The sequence below is a fragment of the Anthonomus grandis genome, chromosome 7 (assembly GCF_022605725.1).
Source record: "Anthonomus grandis grandis chromosome 7, icAntGran1.3, whole genome shotgun sequence".
NCBI lineage: Eukaryota > Metazoa > Arthropoda > Insecta > Coleoptera > Curculionidae > Anthonomus > Anthonomus grandis.
Window position 1 is genome coordinate 13,134,587 of NC_065552.1, and position 14,711 is coordinate 13,149,297.

Here is a 14,711-nt window from a genome sequence, read left to right on the forward strand (position 1 = left end):
CTAGAAGCAATTTTTACACCATTTCGTGGATAGTACTTAACTGAAGTTAAAATGGTTTCAAAAATGGTGCATAACCTAAGATAACATTATTTTATTGAAATATTAGCCATAAATAAAACCATAAAGGCAGTCTAAACAAAGTGAAATTTTTATTTTGCGAAATTGACTAAGTGACATTATTTCATTACAATTTCTGTAAATAACATAATTTTTTACTACCTATTCATAATTGAAATGACTAATAATTTTTAATCAAGTGAATCTCTTATCTTCTTATGAGACTAATGTAGGAATAGGCCGCTTTTATAACCTAAAAACAGAAATAATTTAAAACTAATTAACTTCTACAGATTCTTATAAAATAATTTGTCTTAAAAAGCATAATAATATATAATTGTGACATTTTGATTTATAATTTTCCTAAATATTAAAAAACAATTTTAAATTAAGAAAAGTATAAAACAAGTTTGAATAAGTTTCCAAAATGCAATAAATTTGAGTTTAGATAACTATTTAAGGAAGCTAAATTAAAAATAAAGCATCTATAAATACGATTCTGTAGATAAGGTACCATCTATGTAATAATGTGTCTTGTAAGTAAGTATCTTGAATTACTTACTTACAATAGTAATTGTAAGTAAGTAATTCAACTTCATTCATTCAATTTCATCATTCACAGAAGTGTTACTGTGAATGATGAAATTTCTTCAAACGACTTTTTTTCTTACAAAAATGCGATATTAGAATCTTTAACTGTTCTAACTATGTGCAAATTACGAAATAAGGCTAATGAGCATATGAGGGAGGATCCAAGATCAGAATGCAATGTTAGATGTTCAGTATGGTTAGCAAAGAGACAAATTAGTAAATCCAGCTCAAAACAACATTGCATTCATTACCGAAAATGATGATCACTGAAAAATAACGTGGTTGATGTTACAATTTTCTTAGTTATAGAGGAGGTATTCAACAAGCACCATCAAACTTTTGACTTCATGTACTGGATATTTCCATATATCCTAATAAAAATGCTTTTCCCTTTATAAAAGTGTACGCTAAGTACTACAGCCGTTAATATTCATATGGTTGCGGATAATGCAGAGTACAGAAAGTTCATGAAGAACGAAGAAGCTGCAGTGTTTATAAGTAATCGTATATATAAATCACTAAGAATTACTTATGATCTCAGGAAACTTTAATACGTCTAAACTAAAGCATGCCATTGAATTACAGCGAAAGGTGAAATACCTAGGGGACATAGCTATTTGAATACTATGATGTGACAGAAAATTCGAATTATTATTATAATTAATGAAGATATAGGCAAGATAAAAATTAATATTTGGCACACGTGAATAATAATAATAATAATAATAAGCTGAATATTAACGAGCGTCACATTCTTTAAACTGAAATGAGACTTAACGTATAGTACATTTACGATACATTTAAGTGGTATATTTAAACATTGTAGCGATATTTATATAAAATATGTTAAAATAATTATCTGATAACTAAGTCTACAGCTTATGGCACTTCTTTATTAGTAGGCAGAATGGTCGTGGATGTTATTTACCTTGTATTGTCGAATAAATGCTAGATTAAAAGCCACTCAATTTTATTAAATCTAGTAATTATTTTTAGATTTTAAGTTATTAAAAAAGAATAACTTATTTTTAATATTGTTTTTTTTAAAGGGGCAAATGAGATGCAAATGAACACTTGGATCAGGCTTCAATTAGATTAGTATTAAAAATGTTTAAATTACTAACGTTCATTAAAGATTGTCAGTATCATTCTTAAACTGTTTTATCTCAAAATTTATAGATGAGTAGATTAGATTGAACACCAGGTAAAAATAAAATAACTATTTTGAATATGAAATTATATAGTATGAATTTTGCAGTTAAGCGCTGATTTTTTTCTATTTCTAAATCCAAAATTATGTAAGTAAGAAAATATATCCCTCTTTGGTCAAATATAAGCTAAACAGCAAAATAATATACAATTTTTCTAATACGCCATAAGGACGGAAGGAATTAATAGGCCTTAATAAGATTTTGTGAAAGTGAAATTTAAGTAAAATTACTAAGGTATAAAAAATTAATTATCTAAATGTAGAAGTGAAGTATAGTGGGTTAAGGACAGAAATCAAACCTCAAGATTTGAAATTAGCCGACGTTTTGACGTTTATTTACGTTCTTTTCAAGGCAAATTTACATTAGAGGTTTACGTAACAACTAAAACCTAGTGACATCTCCATCATACATACACCACAGATGCAATCGTTATACATTAAAATACGCAGCACAACCACTAAGTAAAACCAAAAAAAAAACACACAGCATAAATAAACTAAAATTGGCTTATGTCATATCTATTGGAGGGACGTTAATTTTTGTACCATTAATTATCTAAATTAAAAAAGTAGCAAATATAAAATATGACAAAAATATAATAAAATATTTTTATACAATATTATTCTATTCTTTAATGCTGAAATTGCTAAAATAATGAAACTCTTAAAAGAAAAGAAGGTGATTCATATACTAAAGATATTTAGTAGAAGTTAAACCCTAGAAGGACAAAATCCTTTATATAACGATTGTAGGTTAATAAATTAGTCGAAAGAGAAGGAAGGCAGAAGGACTTTTCTTAAGCAAGAGGGCAAAGCACAAACCACAAAAAACTAAAGACCTATATGGCATGTTTTAGAATAACTGAAAGAAAAATTGTAATAGTTAGCTATATTGATATAGCAATCAAAGAAAAAATAAATTTTATGATTACTATCTAAAAAAAGTATAATTTTGGAATTTCGGACTGCAGTTGAATATATCACATGATCCTAAACAGAATTAAAAATACTACACGCTCTGTGTATTGAAGAAAATTTACAAATATTCGTTCTAGGTCTAGAAAGGTAAAAGCAAAAATTTCCAGACAATATGCAGAGCGCATTAAGATTTAAATGCTACAGTAAGGCGGGTCAATCAACTTTATTGTTTTAAAGTTATCTAGAAGGTGTCGGTGTGAAAAACCTTTCTGGGTTCACTTTGTCTAATAATAACCTTAAGAAATCTACGCTGAACATTTTCTAGTTCATTCATCTGATTCCGATAGTATGGTGACCACACTGTCGAAGCTAATACTCCAACACTGATCCCACATAAGAGAAATACAAAATTTTCAGACTAAAGATATTATTCTCTTATCTGTGCATTCCTAAAGACAAAACCTAGCATTAGGTAAACTCCGAATTTTAATGTCCTGGACATGTAGCTGAAAAAAAGGGCACTATCAAATTCTTTCCGTTGCTCTCAGCACAGTTTTATATTCTATTCATTTTTTTTTAATAAGAATTAACTTTATATTTGGCAGCATTAACGAGCAGATTCTTATGTCTACACCATGTATTAAAGAATGTAATATTATCTTGCACTTTTATACAATCTAAAATACGCCATAATAGAATCTTGTATCATCTGCATATATCTATTCATAATGAGCTGTTCTGATATACCATGTATAACCGCGTTAAAAAAAATGTTGCAACTATCTGGGCCAAATTACCATTATAACATTCCACATACTAATAAAGACCGGTAAGGTAAAACATAAAAAAGCTAATTAAAAGAAAATAAAAACCGCAGTTTTGGTCAAGATTGAGAAGAATCCAGTTGGTCAAAAGCCGGCGAAAAATCCGTATAGACAATGTCAACTTGCAAACTGCCATTTATTGACACCGATATGTTCTTTAAGACATATTAAATTTATATTTGTAGATCTGCCATTCATATATCCATTCTGATGCTAATCTTTAAGATCTCCCATTAAAGGACATAAAGCGGAATGAAGAACGCATTATATTTAGAAAAGTCGTTGACTATTATATTAGACCGATAGTTCTCACTGAGCTTATTATCATTTTATTTATGTACTGGAATTATGTTAATTAACTTCCAAATGTCCGGAAAAACATTCTGGTTTTAATGCCAGATTAAAGAAAATTTTTAGGATTTTGAATTTTAACAATAATATTTAGCGGTAATATTAGTAGTGTAAGAACGGTAAAAGATATCGGCAAATAGATTGACCCTGAGTGTTAACAATTATTAACAAGTTTCTTTTTTGATCAAATATAATTTGTGGTAAGGAGCTTACCTTGAATTGAATTGAATTGAATTGACGAAACAGTGGGCTGCTAAGGCAGTTGTGCATATAGGTCTCCTGATGGACCCGTCATGCCCCACCGGGGGTTACCAGAGCCCAACGGCCTTAGAGAAACCAATAAGGCTCTCTGGTCTGAAGGACTTAAAGTCGCTCGGTACACTGAAAATGTTACCCAAGTATTTGAACCTGGCGCGCGTGAGTGCTGGGCACTCCCCGACTACAGAGAAACAGAGAACAGGACTCTTTTTTGCTTTTGTAATTTTTATTTTCTGCAGGTCAAGTTTCTTACCTTTAGGGCATTCATGAAACACTTAGGCTCCCAACTCTGGAGAAAAATTATGTGTAGAGGCCAGCAAATGGTTAACAAACGCTGATTTGGTATTTTTATATTTTTCAAAAAACGCTACATGTTCTTTAATTCGTGTAGAGATTTTTCTAACAGATTGGCTAATGTATACTGCGTTGTAGTACTTTAAAAAATGCTCTTCACTGACCAATTGGTCCTTTGTATTGACCGTCTTAAAAGCAATTTTGACATTTACAGACTTAAAGAATCTAGCTAAATTTAAGGAGATTGAATTAAAAAAGGACAGGGATCTAAAGGAACTTTTTGTGTTCTTATTATGAACTATATTGTAGGTCAATTTATATCTATTTAAAAATTTGTCATAAATTTTATCTATTAGGTGAAGGGAAAATCCGTTGTTAAGAGCAATATGTTTTATAATATTCAGTTCCTTAACGAAAGCCTTTTTTGACAAGGGGATATTCCACAGCCTATAGAAAAGTGAATTGAAGAAGGCAAATTTTTAATAGTAGGGAGAATTTAAAAAGTACTGAATTACATTATCGGTAGTGGGCTTACGTTACATTTCCAAAATAAGTTAAATGTTGCATTTCTTAATTAGAAGGTCAAGAAAAGACAAAGAACCATCTCTTTTTTTTTCGATGGTAAATGCAATGTTTGGGTATGAGGAATTTACAAAACTTCCTCCCCCCTGCTATTCCAGACTAAAAAAATGTCATCCATATACCTGTTATATACCGCGAGACAATCTCTAAGTCTACCTTCAACTATTTTTTTTTAATAAGAGAGTTATCACTAACTCACACTCTTTAGGAGGGATGCTGAGAAAAATATTTTTTACAACAAGAAATAAGTTTAAATCCAAAAGGGATAATCAAATTTTTTAAACTGTTGGTTAATTCAACAGAATTCTTAGTCGAATAAACAATAAAGGGTTGAGCTGGAGAGGGAGGGGGTAAATATATTTAAATAATAAATAAAATAGAGAACTCAAAAATCAACCTAATTCTTACAATCTCGACAACATTCGTAATGTAGTCGAAATATTGTTTGCTTCATGGGCAAAATACCAACTCTCTTTGTCTGCGTAGTTATGATTACAATGGTATACCAAATATTTATTGAGAGATAGTTCCTACGAAAAATTTCCATCATTTAGTATCCGCAATAATATCGCAACTGTGCGTTGAAAAACAGTTTAGTTTTTGACCGAAGTCGTCTGGCATTCTAATAAATTATACAAAGGTCGATCGTACCGGCAGGACTGCACTGCGAATTCTCGTTCTAATAACGCCTGTGAGTTTCATGAAGGAGCTGCAGTGCTCCCAAACGGATTTATGTCTTGCACTAGCTTCCTTGAATGCATAGTAAGTAGAGCAATTTTAAACTTCATGATTCAATTGACATGACTCAAAACAACTTGTTTTGAGACTTGGAGTTTTTATTTTTTCTCTATTTACGACGGTCTCTTTGAGATGATGGACGAGTTCTTTCAATACATCACTCTTGCAAAATTTTAAAGAGTAAATATACCGATAAAATTGTTATTATCCAACTGCAGTGTCGCTCAAAAAATGTTTGCATCTCTCCTTGTCAATATTTCAAGAACGCTCATCCTAGATGTTTTATCAAAAATACTTTTATTTTGAAATTTTATATTAGATTTAGGACCTTCTTTGGAGTTCTTCTGAGGGACCAATTAATCACAATAATAGCAAAGCTGCTTTAATTTTACGAATCTCATAATCCATTCCACGATTGGATTTTCCATCTTCTTTTTGATTGGCCAAAGTTTAAATTTTGTCTACACTATTAAGTTCAACGGTAACAAGAAGACAACCATTCAAAATGGAAGTAATATCTTTGTCGGCTGGCTTGCAGCCGTATGACTGTTGTGTTATTTAGTATTTTGTTATTTAGTCTTTTGGCTTATCAGTGCATCTGTATAACTAACTTTTTTCTTGTGCTTCGGTGGATTAAAAAATGGCAAGTTTTCCTTTTAATAATTTGCAAAATGACCTCTCTGAATGAAGACATTTTAGTTTATTCTTATTTTTAATATGGCCACGCGAGATATCCACAAGATAGATAAAGACAACTCAATCCAGGGACTGTAGCTATAAAAATTATTGCCTCACTTGGTTTACACACACATTCAGCATGGTATTGTTGCTGCCAGGGATGAAATTAGATGTCACTTAGCTCCCAGGCATACGTAATTATATTCCTAAGAAATAGATAATATTGGTAGTAGAACTAATAAGAGTTAGTGATTCTATAGATTGACAAGTAAACCCAAAAGTCCCTTTTCACCCAACCTAAAAATCACCCACCCTTACGCCTCCGCTCCCAATGCACGGTATACACAGAGTCCGTCCACTTATTAAAGGCTTGCATGTTGCTCCAGGCTAGATCTTTAAGATCTTTCTGTTGGAGAGTGGCTGCTCCAATAATTTTCTTTCTCAGGCGACTCCACCAATCGCAAACTCTTAATACGTCGTATGAAGTTTCCTCCCCTGTACCGCAATATCGACAATGCTTGTTTAGACAGTTATGTCCGGTTAGAATCTCTGTACATTATGGCTCCGGCTAAATTAGTGCCTTCCATCCATGACTTATATCTGAATGTTAGAGTTGCTATGGTGTTACATATCCTTAAAGCATTGGTTATATAGCTATGCCCTAAGTGAATATTGCGTTATTCGCTGCTATCCTTCATCCTCTTATCCGCCGTCATAGCCTACCTTGCTATCCAGATTTGGAATTCCGGTTGCTTAAGAAGAATATTTAGAGGTACCGCAGATCTTGTTTTCATGACTCCAATAATTCTCAAACAGTCAGTCTTGCCACTTTTTGGGCGTTGGTGACTTTTAATTCCGCTGGCCACCATAACACGGATCCGTATGAGATCCTCGATCGAATGACTGCAGTATAAAGTCACTAAAGAACATGATATTTTACACACCATCTTAAACCTATAGTTTGTTGTTATTTCCATATTAGAGCTGTTGCCTTATTTAACCTTGCCTGCCCTATGAGAGTTGTAAACGTGAGATTACTATCTAAAATAACTTCAAAGTATTTGATCTGCTGCCCCAATGTAAGGCGAGTCTAATATATACTGGGATGTCTGAAGCCTCTCTTAGTAAAGAGAATGAGCTTGGTATTCTCTGGATTGACCGACAGCCCTGTCTCCTGACATCACCATCCTACACGCGGCTTGCATTCGCTTACAGATTGTTCACGAATTTACCCGTAATCATCACTAGTCCATCGTCCGCGTATCCTTGTGCATAGAATCCTTCAAGTTTCAGCTTACTGAGGAGACTGTCCATCGCAAGACGCTAGAGGTGTGGCGAAAAACAACTGCCTTGTGAGCAACCATCCTTCACCCTGGTCTCGACACGATAATGTTCTAGTGTAGTACTGATTTTCTAGTCTCCCATCGTCATTTTGACCCACCGAGCCAGGTGAACGAGGTACCCCTGGTCAGGAGGTCGTGGCAGATGGTATCCGTTTTTGCCTTATTAAATGCTTTCAAGTCAAAAAAAAGATCTAGAGACATTTTTTTATCCTCTATAGCTTTTTTAGCCTTACTCGAGTGAGGTGTGGTTTCTGTCGACTTGCCTTTCATGTGGGTATGCTGATTTCTATGTAGTGATCATCTAATAAATTAAAAAGCTTCTTAATAAGAAAACTGATGTATTATTTTACATTGGCTAGTTTAAATAATTTTTATATATAATTAAGACCCTTTAGCGAAGGTATTAAAACAAAATAGTAAATATGCAGTAAAATCAAATACATACGTACCATAACAGCTGATTCATTTGTCATAGGCCCAAATGGTCCAATAGTCATTCTTATGGGCTTTTGAGCCCTAGCAATGACAATTTGGCTTAATTGCTTGGCCTCTTTATTCAACAGATACCACTTGCTTTCGTACATAGCACTTCCGATAGCCATGCTCTAAAATAACATTATTAAATAATAAAAAATTACTTCCACTAATAACCTAAAGAAGTATGTAAAATAATACAGTATAGACCTGAATGACGATTTCATTACATGTCCACCCTAGAAGGAAAATTTGCAAAGACAAAAGCGTCGCAAATAATAACAACCATCCCATTTCTGAGCTGTTCATCTAAAAAATATCTCAAACATTATTTTTACTCTTATTGTATTATTGTTTACCTTTATTAAGGATGCAGATGCTGATGCCAAATCTAATGAACTTAGAACAAATTCCATTAATATTATATATTTGGCCGAGCTATTAAAATGTTCAATATAACTTAAAAATAAACTTATTAGCTAAATAATATTATAATACTAATATGGAAATTACCCTATAATATACTTATGATCTAAAATAAGTTTCTTTAAATCCTGGATCTTTTCTTGTATTTCCTCTTCACCAGATTTTTCACTGAACTCTGGACCAACATAATTTCGGATCCTAATTTGTAAAATTTCAAGTTGAGCAGCCGCATATGTCAGAATAGTTATAAACACGACATGTGTAGTCGTATTATAGGTTAATCCCATCCAGAACCAGAGTGCCTGTATTATAAAAAGCGACCGAATATGTTCTAATCTATTTAAAGGGATAATGGTCTGATACATTAAATGTGATTCCAGAGTTGCATTGTTTTGCTGGTTGTATTCTTTTATTTTTAGCGTCCCTATTGCACCTAAATTTAAAAAAAAATTATATAACTGGGGAATTAAAATATATCGATGTATATAGATATTTAACTTTAAGGAAAATCTTGCCAATTTAATGGGCACTAATACCTAATAAATATTTTTTTTATACTTTTAAATTTATTAATAAGTTCTTTAATGCATTTAGCCTAAAACTAATTTTCTTGTTAAAAGAAATGGTTTTATTATGAGTTAGAAATACACAAAAGTCTTCTAAAAAATGTCAGTGGCTCAAAAAAAAAATAAGCGACTTTACTAAATAGATAAATTTCATGAGAAGCAAATTATTCAAAAATTGATCGCTAATATATATTGTCGGGTGCGTATTAATGTAAAACTACCCGTCGTACACAATACGCGGTTCGGTCCAATAATAAAAGCCAAAAACTTTAGACAAAAAAAAACACTTATATTATCAAACAAAAATCAGGCAGTTTTAAGATGGTTAAAGACTATGTAATGTATGAAAATTAAATAAAAATCAGAAAAAGCAAAAAACCTATTAACCCGGCCCCGAGAATATAAAACCGACCGAAAAATAAAATAAAAACTGATAGCTCTGACAGACGTCGATCAGGATGACGTGACATATATTATTTTATATTGACATCTAAATTGACATCTGCTGTATTCTGCAGGATGTGTCTAAGGCTTTAAAGTATATGGTATCAGCTGGTCGTAGATCGATGAGATTGCAGTTTGGCAATTTTGTCGTTTTGTATCCAGTAGAGGTATTATTAATTTGATGTATAATATATTGAGAATAAGATAAGTGTAATATGGTATCCTTTAAAGACTAACTGAAAGTACCTCAAGAAAGAGATAAAATCATCAACTGCATAAAGATTATATATTTTAGCATATGACGATAAAAAATTATTTAAAGAAACTTCAAAAATTGAGTGTGCTAGAATCAAATTCATGATAAGCGCATATTATTATTTGGGAAAGTAATGGACTAAATTTCTTAAATTTCTCTTATAAGCTAAGGCTTTACCAAATCGTTATCAATTGTTGTACTACCTACCTAGTATTACTAATAAAGCAATAGTCAGCATAGTACTGGTTCCAATGAGAAGGGTACAAATCCTGCAAAACCAGATCTTTTTCCAATACATTTTAATTATTTCTTTACAGTTAGAAGCCCACACATCCTTTTCCTTTTCCATAATATCTTTAAATAATGACAAAACATCATACTTCAAAAAAATAATCACTTTGGCGGAAATTTTTCCGGCATTTACTACCACACCAAAACTTGAAGTTATATAAACCATTTCATAGTGTTGGACAAATAAACGAATCAGTTCTGCCACTAACGCAAAAAAGAAAAATAACATTCCGAATCACATAAACATAGAGTAGATGTAAAAGCAAAATGTTAAGGCAACGTTTTCGGAAATTGGGAAATTCCAAAAACCTGCGAAGATCAGAACTTTTCTGGGCCAACCGACCAATACTAAGTTATTTGACTCATACATGTTGATCACTGCTTTTAAAGTTAGAACACCAAGTGCACAGTATTTAAAGCAAACATTTGATAAATAATTGAAATTTAATTGATGGAGAAGGCACAGCTGCATTATGATTAAAAATTGGTATTCATAGTATGGTTCGAAAAGTATCGATGTATTTTGCCATTCAATTTAAAAGAAATTACTAAAACATTACTATTAAAAAATAATGTAAGTAACTAATGAATCATAAAAAATAATTATTTTTAAATAAGTTTGCGAAAACAACAGCTGGGAATATTCACATATTTATTTCTAATACTTTATTCATAGCATAATTTGCCTTTATCTATTTCATTTATTTAATTAAGGGATTATTGTGATTTTAAAGTTAATTTATTGATATGTTTCTTTGGAAAAAAATAGTATATTTTATAGCTATATGAGTGCGACAGGTAGTGCTTTCTAATAAACTGCTATAAAGTGACTCACAAGAGTCAGACTTTTCACACCTTTTTCAGAGACCCAGGGCCAGCTCAGCGCTAGTCCAGGAATGCAGAGACGCATTGGAAAGGCTTGCAGCACATAGGGTAGTGAGACTGAGGTGGGTCCCAGGACACCCAGGTGTCGAGGGCAATGAGCGGGCCGACGAACTAGCAAGACAAGGTTTCGTTAACCCCTTCGTAGGCCCCGAAAGTTGTCTCGGTCTTAGCAAAAAACAAATCTCCCAGGCACTTTATAATTGGGCCTGTGAAAAAACAAGGAAGAATTGGAGAAGAACAGAAGGATGTGGACAGGCCAAGGAAATGATACCAGATCATGACGGCTCTAAAGCAAGGCGACTGCTAATAAAGACCCGACAAAGTATCAAAGACTTGGTGGGAATCCTGACCGGGCACAACAGTCTAAACAGGCATCTACACCTTCTTGGTATAAGAGAAAGCCCACTCTGTCTGAATTGCGGTACAGGGGAGGAAACTTCATACCACATACTAGGTATCTGTGATAGGTGGAGTCGCCTGAGAAGGAAAATGTTCGAAGCAACGACACTCCAACGGGAAGATCTTAAAGATCTGGACTGGGATAACGTGCAAGCCTTTATTAAAAGGATGAGCCGACTCAGTGAAGACCGCGCATTGGGAGTGGAGACGTAGGGGTGGGTGATCCTGTGGTTGGCGAAAAAGGACTGTCCAGGCCTACTTGCCGAGCTCTAGCTCCTCCACCCTTACTTCTCCTACTACTTTCACACCTTTCCATATGCGTATTTCCTAACAGGTACACAAATTTAATACACTTTGACAATAATTGTAAGTTTTGCAAAGCAATAATGTGCGACAACTTTACCTAATTTTACGTGATACCTATAGGAGTAAAAGTAATGTGTTCATCACTTAATTTAGACTTTACTAGGTAGGCACCGTTTTGCACCTTTTACCATCAGATCCCACCATTTTTAATCAAGTCAAACGAATACCCTAATTCTGGTGCGCAAATTATGAAATAATAGTTTACATACCAGCAGTATTTTATGAGTAAATATATATTTAACTTTTCACCTCAAATTCTTGCAATACTGTAATTTTTAATATTTAAGTCACTCTTTTAGACCTTTGGGTACTTGTAATCCTCTTCTTTGGAGATCTAAAAATTAAACTAAGATATTAGGAATTTTTCAGATCATTTCTTGAAGTTTAGATTTTATAGGCACAGTAGGTATATTCAATTTTAGTATAGGTATTTTCAATTTAAATCTGTCTTATAAAAATAAAAAAAATATTTTTTTCTTATTTCCTGACTATCAGTTTTCAAAACAGAGCTTAAACTTCTGATTGCTTAACAAAATTAATTCAGCTTAAGTTTGACTGATGTTTCCATATAGACTATAGTACAATCTGTCACTTTATTACCAAAATATTATAACAAAAACCCGATCGTTTTGATGACGATAACTGTTAGTAAGTTACTATAAAAATAAAAGAATAATATAAAATAGTTGTCACTGAGGACTAAATTCAGGATCATAAATCAAGATCTGAACCTAATATTAATCATTAGTTTAGGCGTCATTTATAGTATTTGTCGTTAAAATATAATGGCTTTAAATTAATATTATTGAAGGTAACTCATGCACATATACTTTTTTGAAACATATTCTAGTTATAATCTTTTTGCACAGGACCACACAATAGACAAATTTGGAAATACTTAGAAGTTCTCTATATTGTTTTTGTTGTTAAAGATAACAATTTCAAGAGAATGTTAGTCATAGCTAGCAAATATACAAATTTTATAAACTATAATTTGCAATAAACTAACCTAAACCATCAAAATACTTGATAGAGTTAAGTAAAATACTAAATAGACTTAACCAATCAAGTTTAACTACAAAAGAAGGGCAAAGGAGAATAATTAACGTGTTTACATCTTCACATAAGTTTATTTATTTATTTACGGTATATCGCCAATAGCTACAAAATTTGGAAATCGCAAAAAAAAATTCTTATTGTAACGCGAATGTGCGTTGACAAATTTAAATATTTGGTATGTACATACCTGGCTGGTCTGGTTGAACTTCTTACTATTCTTAAAAACAAAGTGAAAGTTAAAAGAAACAGTGCACTGATTACTAAAATAATCATTTGAGGAAAAACGTCGTATAATAAAAATATATATTAACAGGCATTTGAAGTAATTCATACCATACAAATATATTACTAACTATCCATAACATTTAATGCATTGAGTACAAGGATAAGTCATCATCACAATGTTAAAGTTTAATTAGTAAATAAATATAGGTTAATGCGTAAAATCAAATTTATCAAAAGCTTTGAAGAAATAAATATATGAATTCTATTAAAGGCAATTAAACACTTTTTAAATTCTAATCTGCTATACCCTAAGACGGCTTTTTTTGATGATTATTTACCCTTGTAATACGATGGTCATTGTACAATGATGGGTTTCTGTCTCTCTGTTTATATCTCCCTATCTCTTTGTTTATTCTTATATATATATATATACCTATATATATGTATTAAAGTATTAAAAATTTTGTGTTTTCTTTACTTTACTTTTATCTCAAACTTCCCTAAACTTGTCTGTCATTTTTTTATTACATATTTACAAATAAAATATTTTAGAAGACCTTAATTTCCAAATTAATATCTTACCTACAAATACCTATTTTAAAATTAAAACCAAACCATATTTTTTAATATTTAATACATTCAAATCTGTGTATTATTTCCCTGTAGTTTGTAAATTTTGAATTATTGTAATGATTCACTTCCATAGTTTAATGGTTCTAATAATATGTTATCCGACCCAGGCGCTTTTAAGTTTTAAATTTTTTTTTACTGCCTTTTATATTTCTTCTATAGATTTTTTTTCTACAAGGAGGTTTGCTATGTGGTATGTATTTTCAGTGTGCTTTTCCTCGGGTTTCATGTTTAGCAGCTTTTTGAAGTACTCTTTGCATGTTTTCAACTCTTTGTGCTCGCTGGTTATTATGTTTTTATTATTGCTTTTTAACATCGGAACCGGCCTGGGTTGGTATTGTTTTTTTATTTTTCATGGTTTTATGAAATTGGGCTGCTGCATAAAAAATAAAAATGGCTTAAAGAAATTATAAAAAACCAAAAATCTTTCTTATAGCAAATAAATGGCATAAAGAGTTTTAGGATATTTTCTATATTATCTATATTATCGGTTTTTAATTCGTGGCGAATAAATTACTATCAGAATATGTAAAAGCGACATCACAGAATATTCCAAAAATAGATTTCATAATGATCATCGATTTTGTTAAAAGTAAAGATACACAGACAAAGAAAGTGACTTCAATGCGGCCGAGATTACCAGTGCTAAGATGACTGGTATATAATCAGACATATTGTTCATATTCATTTTCATTTGGCAAAAACGATATTTTCAGTTTCTTAGTTGTAAAAACCAGGTAAAATAATATTTTAGTCAATTGATGAGTCTTATAGCGAACATGGTTTAGGTTACGCTACTGTATACCATCTAAGCTCCCAGTATACCTTCTGGTGTACTTTTTCTGG

At 31.8% G+C, this 14,711-nt stretch overlaps 1 protein-coding gene across 1 annotated transcript in view; it reads right to left on the reverse strand.

Annotated features, from left to right (window-relative positions):
- Nucleotides 1-265: 265 nt before the first annotated feature.
- The window catches only part of LOC126738727 (odorant receptor Or2-like), a 145,282-nt gene continuing 130,836 nt past the window's right edge, over nt 266-14,711 (reverse strand). Inside the window, exon 6 of the mRNA XM_050444165.1 lies at nt 266-310. Coding sequence (XP_050300122.1) covers nt 266-310 — 45 coding nt within the window. The remainder of the gene's footprint in view (nt 311-14,711) is intronic.